This window comes from Odontesthes bonariensis, chromosome 2 (genome assembly GCF_027942865.1).
Source record: "Odontesthes bonariensis isolate fOdoBon6 chromosome 2, fOdoBon6.hap1, whole genome shotgun sequence".
Taxonomy (NCBI): domain Eukaryota; kingdom Metazoa; phylum Chordata; class Actinopteri; order Atheriniformes; family Atherinopsidae; genus Odontesthes; species Odontesthes bonariensis.
In genome coordinates this window covers 8975827-8993620 of record NC_134507.1, presented here as the reverse complement: position 1 = coordinate 8993620, position 17794 = coordinate 8975827, and the positions used below count along the sequence as shown (strand labels likewise).

The following is a 17794-nucleotide window of genomic DNA, read 5'->3' as shown; positions in this document are numbered from 1 at the left end:
TACACTGACCCTTGTAACGAAAGAATAAATGTGAGCAATAAACCCGTAACACGTTGTTGCTCTCCAGACTTTACAGGCCTGGCACAACCACTGTAAACAAGACGTCTACAGACTCAACAGACTAGCTAGCCCACTTTGGACACGGTGGCACTTCCCTCGCCAACCGCTGCCAATAAACACCACCAGGGGGCGCAGTTACATTAAACAAGGGTTTATCATTCCTGACGACGACCAGTGCATTCAAATGAAGGCAGCTGCTAAAACTCACAGGTGGGGACGAATGATGCTCACTTTTTAGTTTGGAAACGTCAACCATCACGTACATTTTGATAACTAAATGTTATTATAAATTTAACCACAGTTGATACCCCCAATCAGGTGCGATTTTAGGATCTGGTCTTTGGGGGTGCCCAGCCCCCAGTGCTCACAGAGGCACATTATTTCTCACTAATTGAGGCGAACTAGTAGCCTGGCTGACGCGTCCACATCTCGATGAGATGGTGGTCTGGGAACTAGGTGTGCATTTTCTTGTATTTGAGGCGTGGTTTACGAATGCCTAGAGCCGTTTATTGGGCGCTACGAATGTCTATCAAATGGCGTCTGGTTCTTCCCATGCTGCTTTGCGCGCGATTCATAGCCAATTGTATCACTCATACCAGATGACGTATGTAGAGCGACAGAAATTCGACGAGGAAGAAGGCAATGAAATCTTTCAACGCCAAACGTTGCTCTTTTTTAAAAGTAAACTTGCGTTCTAAGCTACTTAAAACACTTTCTAAGGCTGCATCAAACGGTAACGTTGTGTCCACTGCCATGTTGGATTAACACTCTACAAGCTTAGATGTCGTCATCGTCTTGCTGCCCCCCCCCCCGTTATGTGATTGGTTCCCTAACTCAGGCAAAAATAAGGGCGGTGCTTTCCAGGCTGCCTTTGCAGTGTGAATGAAATCACACGCAAAGCAGCATGGGAATTCCCAGGTTAGCGAACTAGTACATTTATCAATTTTGGAGCCGTATTAGTTTTGCTTTGAGTAGTGTTTTCCCCTACAACATTCAATTTTGACCTCTTCATTTCGAAAGACTGTGGCTCGACAGGGATAACAGAGAGCCTGAGACAAATATTGAAGATAGCTCAACATTTATTTTGAAAATAAATGAAATGGTCACTAAAATAATGCATCCTTGAGCAAAAAAAATGTGTTTTTGCATAATATAATATTTTAAAAATGTGCTGAGACAGGAGGTGCCGAGCTATTTCACGGTGGTGCCTTAGCACCACTAAAAATACCCTAGCCTCGCCCCTGCCCCCAATAAGACGTAAAATCATGTAATCATAACAACCACCACAATGCACTGACTATGGTAATCTCTGAAATTGCGGTGGTTTTCCCAATTGTTGCAGTGGTCGTGCTTTTTTTTTTAGTGTATCACAGCATTGAAAATAGAGTCGAGGAGTCCACGTGTGGAAGAGATTGCTCAATATTTCCACTAAAGTAGCCAGACTATGGGAGGAAAAGAAAAAAAAAAACAACAGTCAAAGCTCCAGCGTGGCTTTCAACTTTGTTATTTAGCCCAACTACCGCTTCCAGAAGAGCGCAGTCATCCCAGACAGCGCGCAGCCGATCCGCTTTAACGGCGAGCCGACGAGGCGGCGGGCAAGGAATTCAAAGAACGATTTCGTTTGTAACTCAGCAATTCTGCGATATTAAGCTCAAATATGGTCAGAAAAGTTGTTGGAGAATTAAAAGGGTGCTTGTCTGTTCCAGGACACGCCCTGCCGCTGGAAAGCGAGCTCTTCATCGCACATTCTACTCTGGTCAACCAGATGTAGCGGTATGTTTCCCCTCGTTTAATCCCATTAAACCACAGGCAACAACAACAACAACAAAAATAACGCATAGATACTATCAGACTAGCCGGTCTGTCCCCCCGCCTTCTTCATAGCAGCGCCGGGGCTTCTTCTACTGTTAATCTCGGCAAAGAAAAAGAGGCTCTACCTACCGGGCATGTCTGCTAGAGGTGAGTATCTTTTGCCGCAGAAGCCTTCATGACAATACATATACAGTTAAAAAAAGAGTCCCGTAAATTTGGGGGGGGGGGGGGGGGGGTCTTGGCTGGAGAATGGTTGATGGAGAAGAGAGTCCTTTAGCGTAGTCTGTCGGGAGAATTTGGCTGTAACCCTGATAATGTAGGTTACGCCGGTGCCTCCACTGCTGCAGCCTTGCTCAGAGTCTGCAACTTATTTGAATGATGTCAACAGAAAACCTTGAAAAATTGTTATTCTCTTTTTTTATATATATAATCCCATGACGTGGTGATGGTGAACCTCTTTTTATTTTAAAGATTTAAAAAAATGTATATATCTATTTATCTCGATATAGAGATAGATATTATAAGGGAGCTTATCTTCAATCAGGGCTAACTTGTCTCATTACTTACAGTGTTGGTAAGAGGGCGGTGAAATTTGATAGTCACCTTATCTGCTTAACTGGTGAGGACAGGTGATAAAAAAGAAAAAAGTAATGCTTGCTATGATTTGTTGCACCTGTTTAATAAAGCTTTGTAAGGCTGATCCTACTTGCTGAGTCCAGATCAGATGACACACCTGCAGACGGTGCAGGTGGATTATGTGAGCTCCCATCTGTTTGTGCTGATGTGGTGACTCCAGCTGTTCCTGCTGGATGTGATCTGATGGTCTGCCTGACTGATTGAAAGCTGGATAAAATTAAAAAAAAGCAAAGAAGTTGCAATACTGATATGACCCAAGGTTATTCTATTAAATCTGCTGTTGGATTTGACATGATGGATTTGATTCGGTTATTGGGTGAAACAGCAGCCTTTTGTGAAGGAGCTCACTGTGCAGAAGTACATCACTCTCCCTCAGGGTCTGAGCCTGAGTAGCAAGATGGCTTTGAACTCCTTCCATTAACGATGTGGCCTACTGGATCTGTCCTCTGTGTCTGCTGGTGGAGATCGATGAAGCTCAGAGCCCACTGCTCCACAGCCTCACTGGTACATACGTTAGATCTGATTAGCACCCATAAGCCCCTGCAAACCGCCAATCATTATTCATGGGAAGTAACTACCCTGCACTGTTTATATAAAAAAAAGTGTAGGGTAGTGAAGTGTTCATTTTCTGTGTGTAATTTAGATAAGTGTGATGTTATTTTCTATTACAGATTAATTAGACACACCTTTTGTGTCACACAAATTGAGAAAAGGAATCATCAAACTGTTTAATAATGAAAGAAGCCGCTGCTTTTATAATCTAACACACGATCATGTAAAAAGGAAAGTACACCCTCTTTCAGTTCTAAGCTTTTATGTGTTGGGGTATAATAAAAGATTAGCTGGGCCTTGAAAGCTTTAAAACTTAGTCAAAATACAATCTCCGAATTGACAAAATGTGACATATCACACAGTGTCATTACGAGTTCATCAAAAACTAAGCTCAAATGCAAAAGCAGTGTGTGAAAAAATAAGTCCAGCTTTGCTGCTTCTATAGGAAGATGCAGCCAGATGCTGCTAATCAAATGCATCTGACTAACTGATCATCAGCAAGTATGAGCACCTCTATAAAACCAGACGTTTTGTCAGTTTGCTGGTCTGGAGCCCTCAGGAGGAGTGTGTGAACACAATTCCAAAGAGGAAAGACATCAGCAACAACCTTCGAGAAGCAGCTGTTGCTGCAGTTCATAGAAGGTCATTTCCAAACAATTTTGAGTCCACCGTTCTGCGCTGAGAAAGATTATTCGCAAGTGGAAAACATTCAAGGCAGTTGTCATTCATGTCCCAGAGAGTTCGCCACAAGGTCTGACTCTGCGAAGCCCAGAGAAACTGCTTAAAAAAAAAAAAAAAAGAAATCTGGAACAATGTCCTCTAGACAGATTAGATCAAAGTGAAGATGTTTGGTCGTAATGCACAAGACCACGTTTGGAGAAACCTAAACACAGTGATTAACACCTCAAACCAACTGTCAAGCACGGTGGTGGAGAGGTGATGATTTGGGCTTGTTTTGTGACCACAGGACCTGGACACCTTGCACTCATTGAATACTCCTTTGTACACCAAAATATTATTGAGTCAAATTTAACGCCATCTGTCTGACAGATATACTGTAGTTGGGGTGAAACTGGGCCTTGCGACAGGTCTGAATGATCTGAAGCACGCCTTCTAATCTGGAAAAGAATTGCAGAAAAAGAAAAGAATCAACGCGTTGCAGTGGCCCAAAGTCCAGACCTCAAAGAAAGAACTGAGGCAATGTTGTAAAGAAGAGTGGGACAACATTTGTGAGAGACATCACATAGGAAAAGCTCACTCTAGTTATGGCTGCTAAAGATGGTTAAAAAAGATATTGAATCTGAAGGTGTACTTAGTTTTTTTTTCCCCACACACTGCTACTGCATTTTTGCATTGTTTTTCACAAGTTATATGGGGGTAATATGTTATAATAAAGCTTTGACAGAAGCTTTAGGATTTTTTTTTTTAATTCTTTATTATGCCCTGACACTAGCGCCCATTAGAAATGGATTGGTGTGATGGCCTCGCTTCCCTGTGCAAGCTTCTAGCTCCGTACTGCCGAAGGTGATTGGAACGTGAGCTCTATGTTTCCCTCTTCTAAATCTTCAAACTGACTGATTTTCACATGCCGCAGAACTTGCTGTTTATTTTCTATAGGGGTCATGTTTTCCATAGGCCTTCCCACTGCATGTTTTCAGCCAAGTTTGGACGTTACTCAAGAACTGAAACATGTTGAATGATTGATTTCTTTACAACAGAAACACAGGAAATAAAAGAAAGGAAAAAAAGAGTCAAATTACTCCACTTCCCCTTCCAGTATGCACTTCTTATCACCAGCCCCTCCTACATTTGTCCAGCGAGCATCAGCACCATTACTGTGCTTCCAGTCTCACAGCTGCCTCCACCCCCCCCTCCCCCCCCCCCCCCCTCCCTTCCTGCTGTTATCAGCACAAGGCCATCAGCTTTTACCTTGGTAGTGATGGCTTTCCATTAGTTAACTCAACTTGTAATACACCCTTGCGGGCATGATGTCTGGGCTTCTCCATCTCACTGTATCTCCTGTTCTTTTATTTATTTATTTTTTTGTCTTGAATCTCTTATCTTTATTTATTTATTTCTCATGAAACCATCATTGTTGTGATTCCTACCTGGGAGCTGCTGTTTATGAGGGTGCTATTGATGGCCATCAAGGAATTCACCCTGAGCAACGCAGGCTTAAGTGCATTGAAGGTCATCTTTGTTGTAGCATATGAGTGATCATATTTCCCTCCCTGCAGTACATTCTCTGGAAAGCCCAGAGCCCAACCACAGTCTTAACACACCATTTTCATTTACTTTTATAAGTTGGCTGTCACAATTTTTTCTTTTTTTTTTTTATGCTGGCCAGTCATGTGTGGGAGAATTGTTCACGTTTCTCCATTAAACCACTCATTACACACTTTGCTCCACTACAGAGTTTTAAAACAGCGGAGTGGTTGTTGCTGCCTGTTCACTCTGCTGTATGCTATTCCTCTTATAAGTCGACACGTTATTAACATTAACATCTTTGAAGGCATTGTAATACAGTTTGTTTTTTCTGCTTTTGTTAGATTTTTTCTTTTTCTGAATCTTTGCAACATGAGTCAGATTACCATATGGTTCGAATGTTGAAATATTGTCTTTGCAAATCAGTCCTACAACCTATTGCTAGTTGTAGCTTGAATGAAAGTCATAAAAAGTTGATCAACTCTAAGAAATTGGGGTTAACTTCACTGCGAAGAAAGCCATGCTTCTTTATTTCATGACTGTTGTGTTTTTTTTTTTGGTTGTCAGATTTGAAAGTACTCACTTAATCACTTTAAAGCTTGGATGGTGATTCAGTGACTTGCCGCTCCAAACCTGGAAAATCTATGGTTTTGCCCTTTTCTGACTTCCTCAACTGCCCCGCCCGTTGCCTAAATAGAGGTAGTTCATCCTTCACACCGTACCTGTTACACTGCAGTGTAATCTGGATGATCAATGGTGGATAAAAAAAAGGGAGGTATGGCTCCATTCTGCAGTAACCCAATCTGATGCCTCCCCCTTTTCCTACCAACTGGAGAGGGTTTGCTCATACTGCAACACAGCACGACCCTCTGCCTCAGCACTTTTGTCTCTGTCTGTGTGTGTGTTTGGATGTGCGAAGAAGAGTGTCGGTGTGCGTGCGCATGCATGTGTCCTGGCAAAAGCCTGAATAATTGACGAGCAGTGGAAGGAGTGAAAGCACTGCCGGACGGGACGGTGTGTGTGGGATTGTGTAGAGATGGGGGAGAAGAATACAGTGAGGCAGCAGCCAGGCTACGATGGGCTCTGCAACTACGCCCAAAGAATCACCTCCTGCTTCGGACTGGATGGTAAGATTGGGGGGGAAGATGAAGAAGAAAGCAGGGGGGGGGTTGGCCGAGGACAGATCAGGATGGAGGAAGGGTATATGTTTTTTATGAATGTTTGAGATGTATTCTGTGTGAAATGGGGATTTGAAATGCGCAGGGGCAGCAGTCTTGTTTTCTGAACGTGTTTGTGTTGATTTGTGGCGAAGCTACAACACAGGGGATGACAACTGGAGGGTACTGCCTCACTGCAGCAGAGCGCTGTGTCCTCAGCTACTCTCAGGTACATGTGCCTGCATGTGTGGGGTGTAAGACTGTACGGCTTCTCGCCTATTCCTCATCATCACAATTTATCTATTCTCTGGGGGGGGATTGTAGCTTCCTGAAGTGTTGAATGAAGATGTGGTTGTAAGCAGATGCTAATTAGAGAAGTAGTGCTCCAATGTAAATAGTAGTAAACTCAGATAGCTTAACTCCTGCTACCTTGTCTGTTCACCCTCACAGACAAAGAGGAAATTCATTCAATTTGAAGTGCAGGCCGAGCCAACCATCTCCAGACTAAAATGATATTTTGCGCTTTGTCACTGTCTGCTATATGCTTTTCATCACGTCTGTTTTAGCAAAAGATAAGTGTCACTAGCCTTAGCTGTTTGATATTCAGTGTCAGGATGGGTTTTCTGTTTTATTTGAGCTGTTTATATGTTTAAGGAAGAGGCAGTCCTATCTTAGCCATGGCTGATGTAATCTCTTTCCAAAAATGTGAAATGTTTTCTTCCTTGTGACTTAAACCATCTCTGAGGGTTAGCTTGTTTTGGTGGGGATTGCTCAAACTCTCCCTCTGCGTCATCTATCTTTTCACCTCCCACTTGGACATGTCATCGAGTCAAAATGTGCCTAATTCAGAACACACATTCTCTGCTGTGACATGCTGGGAGTCTTAGCAGAAACTAACATGAACTTGGCAGAAACTAATATTTCACCCCCAATATGTAGATTAAAAACCCAGAACATGCCTTCTTACTGAGTTCCATCCACTAAAATCCGATTTCTGCTACATGCAATTTCACTGGATAATGGAGAGCCCAAGGCTGATATAGTTGCTGCATCTTTACATTAGATTGTTGCTATTGATGATTAACAGGGCGTTACTGCACGGCTGGATGCTGAAATTACCTTGCTGGTTGTTGACCTCTTCAAGGACTGGCATGCTACCAAGCCACTCTACACTGAGTGTATGTTTGGATCACTTTGGAGGTGCACACTGATTCATCTGTTCTTAAATTAATTCACACAAGAACGCATCTTGCTTTTTAATCCATCCATCCATCCATCCATTTCCTATACCTGCTTAATCCAGTTCAGGGCCACAGGGAGGCTGGAGCCAACCAGCAATTTGGTGAGAGGCCAGGTCCATCACAGGGCCAGCACAGCGACATCATGTAAAATACAGAAAGACAGGGTTTTTTTTTTTTTGCTGCTTTATGAAAGTTCTGACGGATTCTCCACTCTTCTTTCAACGTGTAAGTGATCGGGATGCACATGAATCAGGCAGTGTGACTCCTACCGAATGGTGTGTGAACCTGACACAGACCAACTTAACCCCACCCAGAAGATAATCAGGCTCAACGTCAGCCCTAAGCTGCTTAAGTTACCGGGCTGGTTGGGCTGAAGACACTCATAGTGTAATCTTCTTTCTCTACGCCTCACTCTGCTCCACCTGCAGCAGAGATGCTACATCTTGCATCTGCTGCACATGTGAACTGGGATCCTAGCAAGGGGGACTTTCAGCTGATGGTCTCACTGGACATTTACGTGATTTGATGAAATGAAGTCCCAAACTGAGCTCTGCTTCTCTTTGTAAATGCCCCTCCATCCGAGATGACCACGTGTGGAAGGATTTTGGAGGGAGTCTGAGCCCGACGCTGGCTGACTTTTACCTGCAGTGTTGTGGGACGGTTGAAGGAGAGCAGGGCACCATGCCCACTCTACCCAATCTCAACAGCCTCGGCAAGCTGTGCAGCTCCAGCCGCAGCCAGAGCTTCAACCATGTCAACCGCGTCCGGGTGAAACGCAAGAGCTCTGTCAAGCGTATGTCCATCATCGAGGATGGGCATGTGGCAGAAGTCCTGTACCTCATTCCAAAACAGTACTTGGAGCAGCTCCCATTCCTCAACCCAAATGACTATTATCTAAGTGAGAGAGTGAACGATGTCACAGCAGGTAGGTCGAGTGTAAAGATCTACTTTAATATCTGTCTGAGGCATTCATTTATTCACCTGTCAATGTGCATCCCAGCTGTGGCTGACCTGTAACTGTGACATCAGTCAACTATATGCATCATCCCATAATCATCGAGCAACAAAAACTGCTCATTGAAATAAGTATTAAATACTTATTTCTACCTCTAGACACTTCGTTTTTTTTTTTTGCCTCGATCTCCTTCCATCTTCTTAGCTATTTCCCCTTTTGCAGGTGTTTGTTAATACCTTACGATGTCCTCTTTTGCACTTTGGGTGACTGGGTGCCTGAAAATGAATTGATCAGTCACTGATCAGAGATCACTTCATCTCACTCGAACGACAGTCAGTGATTGCACCTCTGTACACTCATCATGTCTGACCTGTGCTCATATGTGAGAGCTTCTGTGTAACAGTTACGCAACTCCCCAACATGTTAAGAGAGTGAGGAAATTCATTACCGCCTCATCTATGGTTATGTAATGCAAACCCATATGTAAGGAAAATACTTGCTGCATTTTGCCAAGCAATTGTATGCAACAAGCTGGCTTACATCAGGATTACAACATGGGCATGGGGACAAGTCGAGATTTTCAGATTTCACCCGTTCTATGCGACATGCTTGACTCAGCATGAAAATCATCAGTGCTTGGCACTTAGTTGTCTTTAGATAGCCCAAACATGAGCAACTCTTTTTGTTTTGGAGCTGAAGTCTGATGTGAACGGATATTCCAGCGTCATGGCAGCTTTGGTCTGCAAACTGACCCGAGCTCAAAGGTTTCAAAGGTCTCATTTGACAGCTGCTGTCAGCATCCGTGAAAAGCACTCCTAAAGGAACAATAGCTATGATTTTATGCAGCCACAGAATGTTTTTTGTCTCCATATCATAAACAGCTCTTCTTTAATTCATGAGCCGATTGTTTTTTGAATGCGAGCACCGCTATTCCTGCTTTCGAATTGCTAACATCCAGAGGTCAAACACAGAGGTTTGATGGTACTTCAAAGAAACATCAGTTTCATCTCAGCAAACCCTGGCTTTCTGTGGGTTGTGGGCAGAAAGGGCTTTTTTTTGTGTGTGTTTATAAATGGCTAAAATACTCTAGAAATAATGCTATTTGGATGTGATGAAATCATATTTCTGTGCATTCAGGGTAGCTGAAGAACAGGAGTGATAATGCACCTGGCTGCACGGGGTTGCTGTTTAAAAGGTGCTTGCTGTTTTGTAAATCCTCCTAAAATAGAAGCAAGCTGGTGAAGTGCCTGTCATTATCCCGGGACAGAGTTAGGTCTGTGCACATAAGGAGTTGAGCAGTTCATCCAGGTTATTCATCTGTTCTTTCAAATTCTGCAAACCATCACCCATACACCAGGTGTACAGATACGCACGTCTTTGTGTGAATGTGTACCTGGGACTGTTGCATCCCACGATTCTAATTTTAAGCTCAGGGTTAGCTGTGCAGCGTGTCCACACAAGGCATCTAGTGTTTACTGTACATGTGACCTCATGCACTGCACTGCCAGTTTGGTTTATACTATAGGTCTCAGTCTGAAGTCATAAATCCAATTGCGTGTGTTACTCTCGTTGAGTTGATCATGCTACATCAAAATAATGCGATATGAGGATTAAATGGTACTTCACTGATCAGGCTAATGATGGCCTGTTAGAAAATAATCATCCATAGGTGAAGGAAATACAGTAGAAAGCTTTCATCCATGGATAATAGGGTTTGCCACTCTTGGCGATTTCTATGTGGCATGAATGTCCTTCTCAGTAATAGGATATCTTTGTGTTTGCAGTTAGTGGCTGCACTATAAATCTCAATCGTTGACTCGTTTTATGACCGGCCAGATATTTACTAAGCTGCTCGAGTCATTACACACACATTTCCCTGTCCCCATAATAAAAAAGGGTGGAGTGCCTTGAGAAATTTCCACTGAGCATTCTTTTACCATTTGTCCAACTGGCACGTCTCCATCGCCAGATGAGAAGAAAAAGTCCTCTTGTGACGGATGCACATTTCTGGGTATCCAGAAGGTGGCACAGTTTTCACTACAGCGGGTGACTGCATTTTGCATGCATGATGTGATGCCTGCATCAGCAGTTATAGAGGTGATGCTGCTGAGAACTGAATTCCTCCTCTTCAGCCATAAAGGGGCTCAGATGAATCTGTAACTGTTCGGTCTGTAAATGCTGCTGCGGCATGTCACATCACTGACTTTTGCTGTGAAGTCATATTTTCTTAAGTGTCCACAGAGACTGAATTTTTGCCTGCTATGTCTTTGCTGTGGCATCAGTAGAAATGATTTCATCCTCAGGGAGCAAACAGCAGCCATAATATTTAGCACTGGTCGTGATCAGTTTCTCTCTTGATTTACATTTATCTGAATGTTCATTTCCATAGCAGATGGAATGCTGTTTATTTGGCAACACCTGACAGACGTGTGAGTTCATTCGTAGAGCCGTTAAGAGATGTTTGTTTTTCACATGGTCTTAGAAGTGACAGATGATATAAGAGCTGGTTTTGTCGATCGTGCTCAAAAACAAATGTGCCCTCCTGTACTCTGTATAATTGGATTCCAAAGGATCCACTCAAGGTATTACAAAGCTCATGCTAGAGATCACAGTAAGTTCCACCACCTTAGATGCCATCTCCTGCCCTCTCATGACCTTAGGTTGGTCAGTAGGATATTGAACCAACAAGGGTCAAACTTGAGGTGAAGCTGAATGATAATCAGGTCCATCTTTAGAATGCTCGCAATGGTGATGCTCTGATATCTCTCAGCTTGTAAACTGGTGTGTGTTTGTGTGTGATCATAGCAAAAGCTGTCAATTGCAACAGAACTCTAGGGTAGACCCTGTTAAGTTCTGTTTTGTTTATTTATTTCGGTGATATAATGTCATAACTGTGCAGGATACAGTCCCAAAACCTAACAGATGTATGTTTGAAACCAAAATGAATGTTGATTTCAGGTTAACATGGAATCAGAAATGGGAAGCAATTCACAATCATGTCCTCCTGCCTTTTTTATTTGTTATGTGATTGGGACCCCCTCCGCCACATGTGTTATCTGGTGTTGACAACATTTAATATTTTACACGATGGCTGTGGTTCATGAACTCATTGGCGTCATGTCTGATGTGATCTGATTTAAAGATGTTCTCTGGTTTAATTTCATATAAATCTCTGGATCTGCAGATGTTGTCAGTGAGATAACATCACAACCATATAAGAAACAGTTATACAACCGTGTGTGTATTTGACATCAACATGAAGGCGGAATTGAAAATGAGTGTGGTCCAATCCATGATGGCAGAGGAAAGCCCGTTGATCAGAGCACTGGAATAAAGGGGGGCAGGGGCTCATGATCCCTTTCCACTTTATGCTTCTGATCCACATTCTTTTTATTTTTTTTATTTCATTACGAAACAGTTGCATTTGTTCATATTTACATGGAAACATTCTCTAAGACAGATGTAAACTTGTGTGATTGATATAACTGACTCCATTACAAGTACTGAATACATTCAAAGTACAGAATCAGTCAAATACTCTTTTTTTTGTCTTCGTGTAACAAGCTAAATACTGCATTAAAAGAATTTGTTGAGGTTTCTCTCTAAATTCACATCTTACCACATGGTGTGAACTGGAAATTTAGTCAGCCTGATTCATTATACACATCCATAGTGTCAATTTTAAAAGATATAGAGAAGAATAAATTTCCTGTACAAGTTTATGCTCACGAGTTTGTGGCTTTAACCTTTTACATTTTTTTGCTGCATTATATTATTTTCAAATGGCAGCATTTTGGTTATTCTGGGCTTTGGTAACACAGAAACAGCAGCAGCAGCAGCAGCAGCCACCTGGTTGCTGCAATGAGGAGGCGGCTGACACAACAGAGGGGCTGAGAGAGGGAGCAGGAGGGGTGGAGGAGGGAAGAGTGGGAGGAGGTGGAGAGGGATGGGAGGAAAGCAGGCAGTCGGGAGGCAAACCCCACGCTGGAGCTGTGTTTTTGGGAGGAGAGCTCAGCAGCATCTACACGTCTCCCTCTCTGTCTTTCTCCGGTGTCTTGGCTCTCCTTTTTAGCCCCTCGGACTCGACTACAAAAAGGATCTAGCTGCTCCTGCCCTCCTGACGGCTGATTCTCACAGCGTTTTCTGGTGCAGCTATACCTGGATTCCAATGGTCATGGTCAAAGAAAAAGGTAGTCTAGCAGTGTGTGTGTGTTTTTTGTGAATGTGTTTTGAGGGGATTTGTTTAACCTGTCATTCTGTTGACTGTCTGCAGTTGGTGTGGATGTGCAGCATGGACACTTGGATGTGCCGTCCTGCCTCTGACTTGAATTAGATTTACATGGACTGAAGTCTTATTATCTGACTTGATTATTTTCTAGAGATGTAGACAAATCATGTTAACATGGTTAGGGATTTCTTTATGTGGGTGTGTGTTGCTTATGACTGGGGCACATTCTAAATGCATTTTCAACACGTTCTACATATTCCCTCAGAGTAGCTGACTTGAACATGCTACGCCCTTTAGTTGCTGCTGGGCCAGGAGTCTGCTTAATTTGGCAGCGTCAGGCTTTATGTAAATGTATACAGAAACAAAGCATCTGGCTTGCTGTATAGCAGCCTGACACTAAACGTCAAGCCTTTACAGCCATAATGGGACAGTTTTTAGAGTAGACAGCCCGCCTTTGGATGGAAGCTGAATAAACGTTAACGTGTAGAGAGGAAAAGTGGAGCACTCGTGTGGGGAGGCACACTGCGCAGAGCCACGGACCTGCACTCTCTGTCTGTCTCTCTCCCTCACACTCTGTCTGCAGCTGTTGTCATGGCGACCATCTAAAAGGTACACTCCATTGTTGTGAGCCATGGCCCCATTCATGGTGTCCCGTTAATAGAAAAAAAAAGAATGTTTCTGCCCAAAACTGGGGTCGCCCAGCTGTGTGGGATGAATTAGGGCGAAGCCAGGGGGTCATCGTTCAGGGACGTTAACGTTGCCTGCAATTTACCGAGCCATGCGGGCATGAGGTTGACCATTGTTTGTCAGTAAGACTCACAGCAAACAGGAATGTACATACAGTTTTCCATTACAATCTGCTGTTTTTGAATGTTTTTAAAAGAGGTTTTGGAGACTAATTTCCGCCACAGACTGAAGTGAAAGTAAAATCTCTAAATTGAATTAAACTGGTGTGGCTTTTGTATAAGGGTTTAAGCTGTACCTTTACATATCGAGACTTCACGACTACAACTGAGAAACCAGAGTATAACATCAGCTTTTCACTGCATTTAAAAAAGACCAGAAAAGATTGTAAAAGTCATTAATTATGAAAAATAAGTGATGACATTATACATGCTTAATGTACGAAAAGTTCTTTAACAGTGTTGGTTGAGTAGCTTGTTGTATTTCCATGTTTCAGTTTATCCTTCGTGGGTAAATCCTCCAGCCTTTGAAGACAAACACATTTTGTGTTCTACATGGGCGCATGTCACATTTCTGTCTGTTGTCTGAAAACATTGCCATCTCCAAAGAAAAAAAAAAGCGTTTACAGATATTTTCCAGTGTAGGTTTGTTTATGTATCTGACAGCGCACTGGTGGCTTTAGGCGGTGTCCAGCTCCGGAGTTGTTCCCTTGATGTGGATCCGACTGGCCACAAAGAAAACGGCCGCCGCCATTGCGTCCCTGTGCTGGCAGAACTCCTGTAACCTCTGGCTGCCACATGTTCATCACCCGTAATCCTTCTGAAAGTTTTCCATGGACTGTGCCAGCCGTCTCGCCTGGTAACTCTTGGGATTTTTTGGTGGGAGAAGGCTTCTCCACAGTTAGAGGCCTCTAGCTGTTTATTTGCCTACACAAGCCACGTGGATGCTTTTGTGACCCAAAAAGTTCATAGTTTATCCTCCAGGGCCCTCCAGAATGCACCTGTCTGAGGCCAGGTGGGCTCTGTACCATCAGGAAGCACAGCTGACCCAAATGAATTGTACTGGATGCTCAGAATGATGAATCATCGTCATTTGATTTGCAGTGTTAGCATTTGTCTGCTTGCAGGCTGCTGCCCTAATTTCAAAGCCAAGAATACCCATGAAACATTTTGCAACGCATTGGGGCTGTTCGCACCTTGGGTCGACAAATCTTCATTTTCATCTGCCTCTGAGTTGCTCAGCGGGAATAATTGATTCATTTATTGCCATTGTCTTTGAGACCCTGCTAATCTGGGACGCTGATAATCATCAACACATATTCATTGCCCCTCAGAAGTATCTGCTTTCACAATCTGAAAGTCTGATGTCAAGTGCGTTTGTAGCTGCCTCCTGTGCTTTTTCGCAGAGTGCTGCAGACAACTGCAGTGGTGCCTCATCTTTGAAGCTTGCCCGTGTCTGCCCCCTGAAAGAGGAGCTAAACCCTCTCGCAGACATCAATGCAGCAGGCACTCTCATAGACACCCACTGTTTGTACAGCTGGTACACAGGACCAGAATATACAGATGAGATAAGTGTCCTGTCATGTCAGCGACAGGCTAGAACAACACGAGTGATATGGGAGTCACATGAAAGAAAAACAGGCTGTGGCTGTACATTGTGCCGGTCAACAAACATCCTCTCTGTCTGGCGTCAATCACTTTCATTATCACAGGAAATACGACACAGGAGCGTGGGGCCTTCACAGGTTTTCATTCAGGGGCAAAAAGCCAAGGCCTTCACCAGCTCCACCTCTACAAACAACTGCTTCTGCAGTTCATGAAGCCGCCATTGTCTGGTCTCAGATAAGTAGCAGCACTGGAAGTCTCTCGCTGTTTATCAGGTCATTATTACTATTATTATTGTGTACCTGCCAAGAACTAATGCTCTGCACTGTGGTGTTCAACCATTGAGAGCAGATCATTATTCAAAGCTCAGGTCTGAGGATTAGTTGTTCAGTGGTTGGGGGGGTCTGGTAGAGGCTGATACGGCCCCCCTCCCACACACAATTTGTGGCCCGTGTTTGAAGTGCTTTGTCTGGGGTGCTGGTTGTGGGACTGGAGTCGCCCATACATATTCATGGGAGGGAGGGGTTAAGAGCTCCTTGTTATGTCTGGGTGATAAACTGTTCCACCGCCCTTCCCCCAAACACACACTCACACACATACATACCCAGTTACTAATTGGGGTGTCATGGTGGGCATATTTTTTTTGCCCTTTGATGTTTCTCAAAGTTCAGCCTCCCTCTGGAATATCTCATCCCTAAGTGGTTGGACTTGATGGCTGTGGGGATCAGAAGGGTCTGTGTAATTGTCTATGAAGTAGGCCCAATCTAAAGCCAAAAGTATTGGTGTGGACACCAGGAGTGGAGCTGACTGCCTTTGTGCTTCGTGTTTTGTTGTCATACGCAGCCTGACACGCTCATGTGCGTGCTCATGTGCGTGCTCATGTGTGTTTTTGGCTGCCCCTGGTACTCTTACCGTAACAAAAAGAAAAGAGCTGTTAAATATTTCATTGAATTACCCTTCTGTCCTACTGCATTCCCAAACTTACACCATGGTTTTGCATTCCTCCAGGTTCATGAGAGGAAATGAAGACAACATAGTGTAAAGCTTCCTCAGCAAATCCTGCACGCTCCGTCAATAGCCACAATCCATTGTTATTTACCACTGGGGCCAGGGCATGTGTTCCAGAAAAATCTGTCCTCGGGGGACTCAACATGGCCTTTCTTACTTCCCTCCTGAGTATCATCTGCAGTCTTTATTATTGCCAACGCAGCAAGGCTCAGGCTAAATAGGTTGGGGGTGGGGGGTGAAAAGAGCAGCCCCCTTTTCTGTGGGCCTGGCTATGGGATGCTCTGCCTATATTGTTCTCTTTGGTAGCATGGCTATGTATATGTGAGAGTGTGTGTTCATTGTGTGTTTAGGCTCATATCAGTCACTTTATCCTCTGGTGATGAGGCAGGACAGATCACTCTGTCAGCACAGCCAACACATGCAGCCCAGAATGAGGAATGTGAGCAGCAGTTGGAAAAATTGTACGACTCTATATTTCACAGTAAGTTGCTCCATGATGAGCTTGCTTCATTTAACGCTTGCTAACTTATTCATGCTGTTACATAACGTGCATTCTAGCAAATCAAGCGCCATTTTGCTACTATCACACCAACTACTGAAGACTCACTAATATATCTACTTCAAATCCATGTTATTGAGGTTCCAGAAGTCCTGATTTTGAGCACTCGTAAATGCCACAATCGCAGTCCTTTGAGAAAGTTGAAGTGCTGATATTTCATGTTTATGTCTTTGAGTTTGATAAAACAGCACATGGAGTCTCCATCTCTGCTTCATTTTGCCTCTCCGCCTTTTTGCGGCCAGTGCTCAGCCGAACGCTGCACTCTGACTGGAAAAACACTTCCCATCCAAACCTCAACTTTTAGCTCCTCTGCACACAGGATCCAAACATCTGTCTTGGATTTTTGTCAAACTGTTATGACGTTAGCAGTGTTGACTTTTCCATGCTGGGTCGTTCCCCGCTGACACTCTGAAATGTTAAAAATAGTGAGTCAGAGACACAAACAGGATCAAAAGTAAACTGTTGGCATCTTAACAAATATGCACATTTAAGGTGCACCGTTCCAAATGCCAGACTCCGCCAAACATTTAAAAGCAAAAGATTTTCCCTCATGAGTTGGTAGACAAAACTCATAAGAAAAAGGAGAAGGAAAAAGGCCAGCCGTGAGTCCAAATTCACTGATGGGCAAAAACACGTTTTGTAGTGGCAACACCTTTGGAGTGAGTCGTGTAATGAAGAAATTTCACAAAACTCTCTAATGCTCTATTGTTTGAACATTTAGTACTTAGATTTTTGTTTGTTTGTTTATTTGTGTACTGTCCGAGTGAGAGGTTGATGGAGGGTTGATGTCACTTAATTTTGGACAGGTGGACAAAGTAGCTTCATTCTAATAATTTGGTATTTTCACCTTTATATGCTGTGGGTTCATATTTATTCAGTGAAAATGGATTTGTTTAGAGATGAAGAATGTGTGGAGGATTATTTATTTCAGTTAGGTTCACAACTGCTTTACTTTTGCTGTATTTCACTCTCATATTTGATCGTAATGCAATAAAACATTAAGCGTTCTCTCTCTTGGCTAGCCTCCAATCAATGAAAAGTTTGTCAAATTTAAATTCCCCACATTTTTTACATGAAAGCCCCTAAAGGACCC

The 17794-nt window shown here is 43.3% G+C and overlaps 1 protein-coding gene across 17 annotated transcripts in view; it reads left to right on the top strand.

Annotated features, from left to right (window-relative positions):
- Nucleotides 1-1585: 1585 nt before the first annotated feature.
- LOC142390414 (actin-binding LIM protein 1-like) overlaps nucleotides 1586-17794 on the top strand; it is a 40059-nt gene continuing 23850 nt past the window's right edge. For 5 of the 17 annotated variants that reach the window (XR_012770473.1, XR_012770474.1, XM_075475912.1 and 2 more), the window contains exon 1: nucleotides 6125-6392. Coding sequence is in view for 14 of the 17 variants with exons in the window: in XM_075475912.1 (XP_075332027.1) it covers nucleotides 6302-6392 (91 nt within the window). In the remaining 3 variants the exon portion in view is untranslated. Of the gene's footprint in view, nucleotides 2020-6121; nucleotides 6393-6577; nucleotides 6652-12537; nucleotides 12809-17794 lie in introns of those variants that run through there. The other 12 variants (XM_075475922.1, XM_075475905.1, XM_075475864.1 and 9 more) reach the window with 7 other exon arrangements.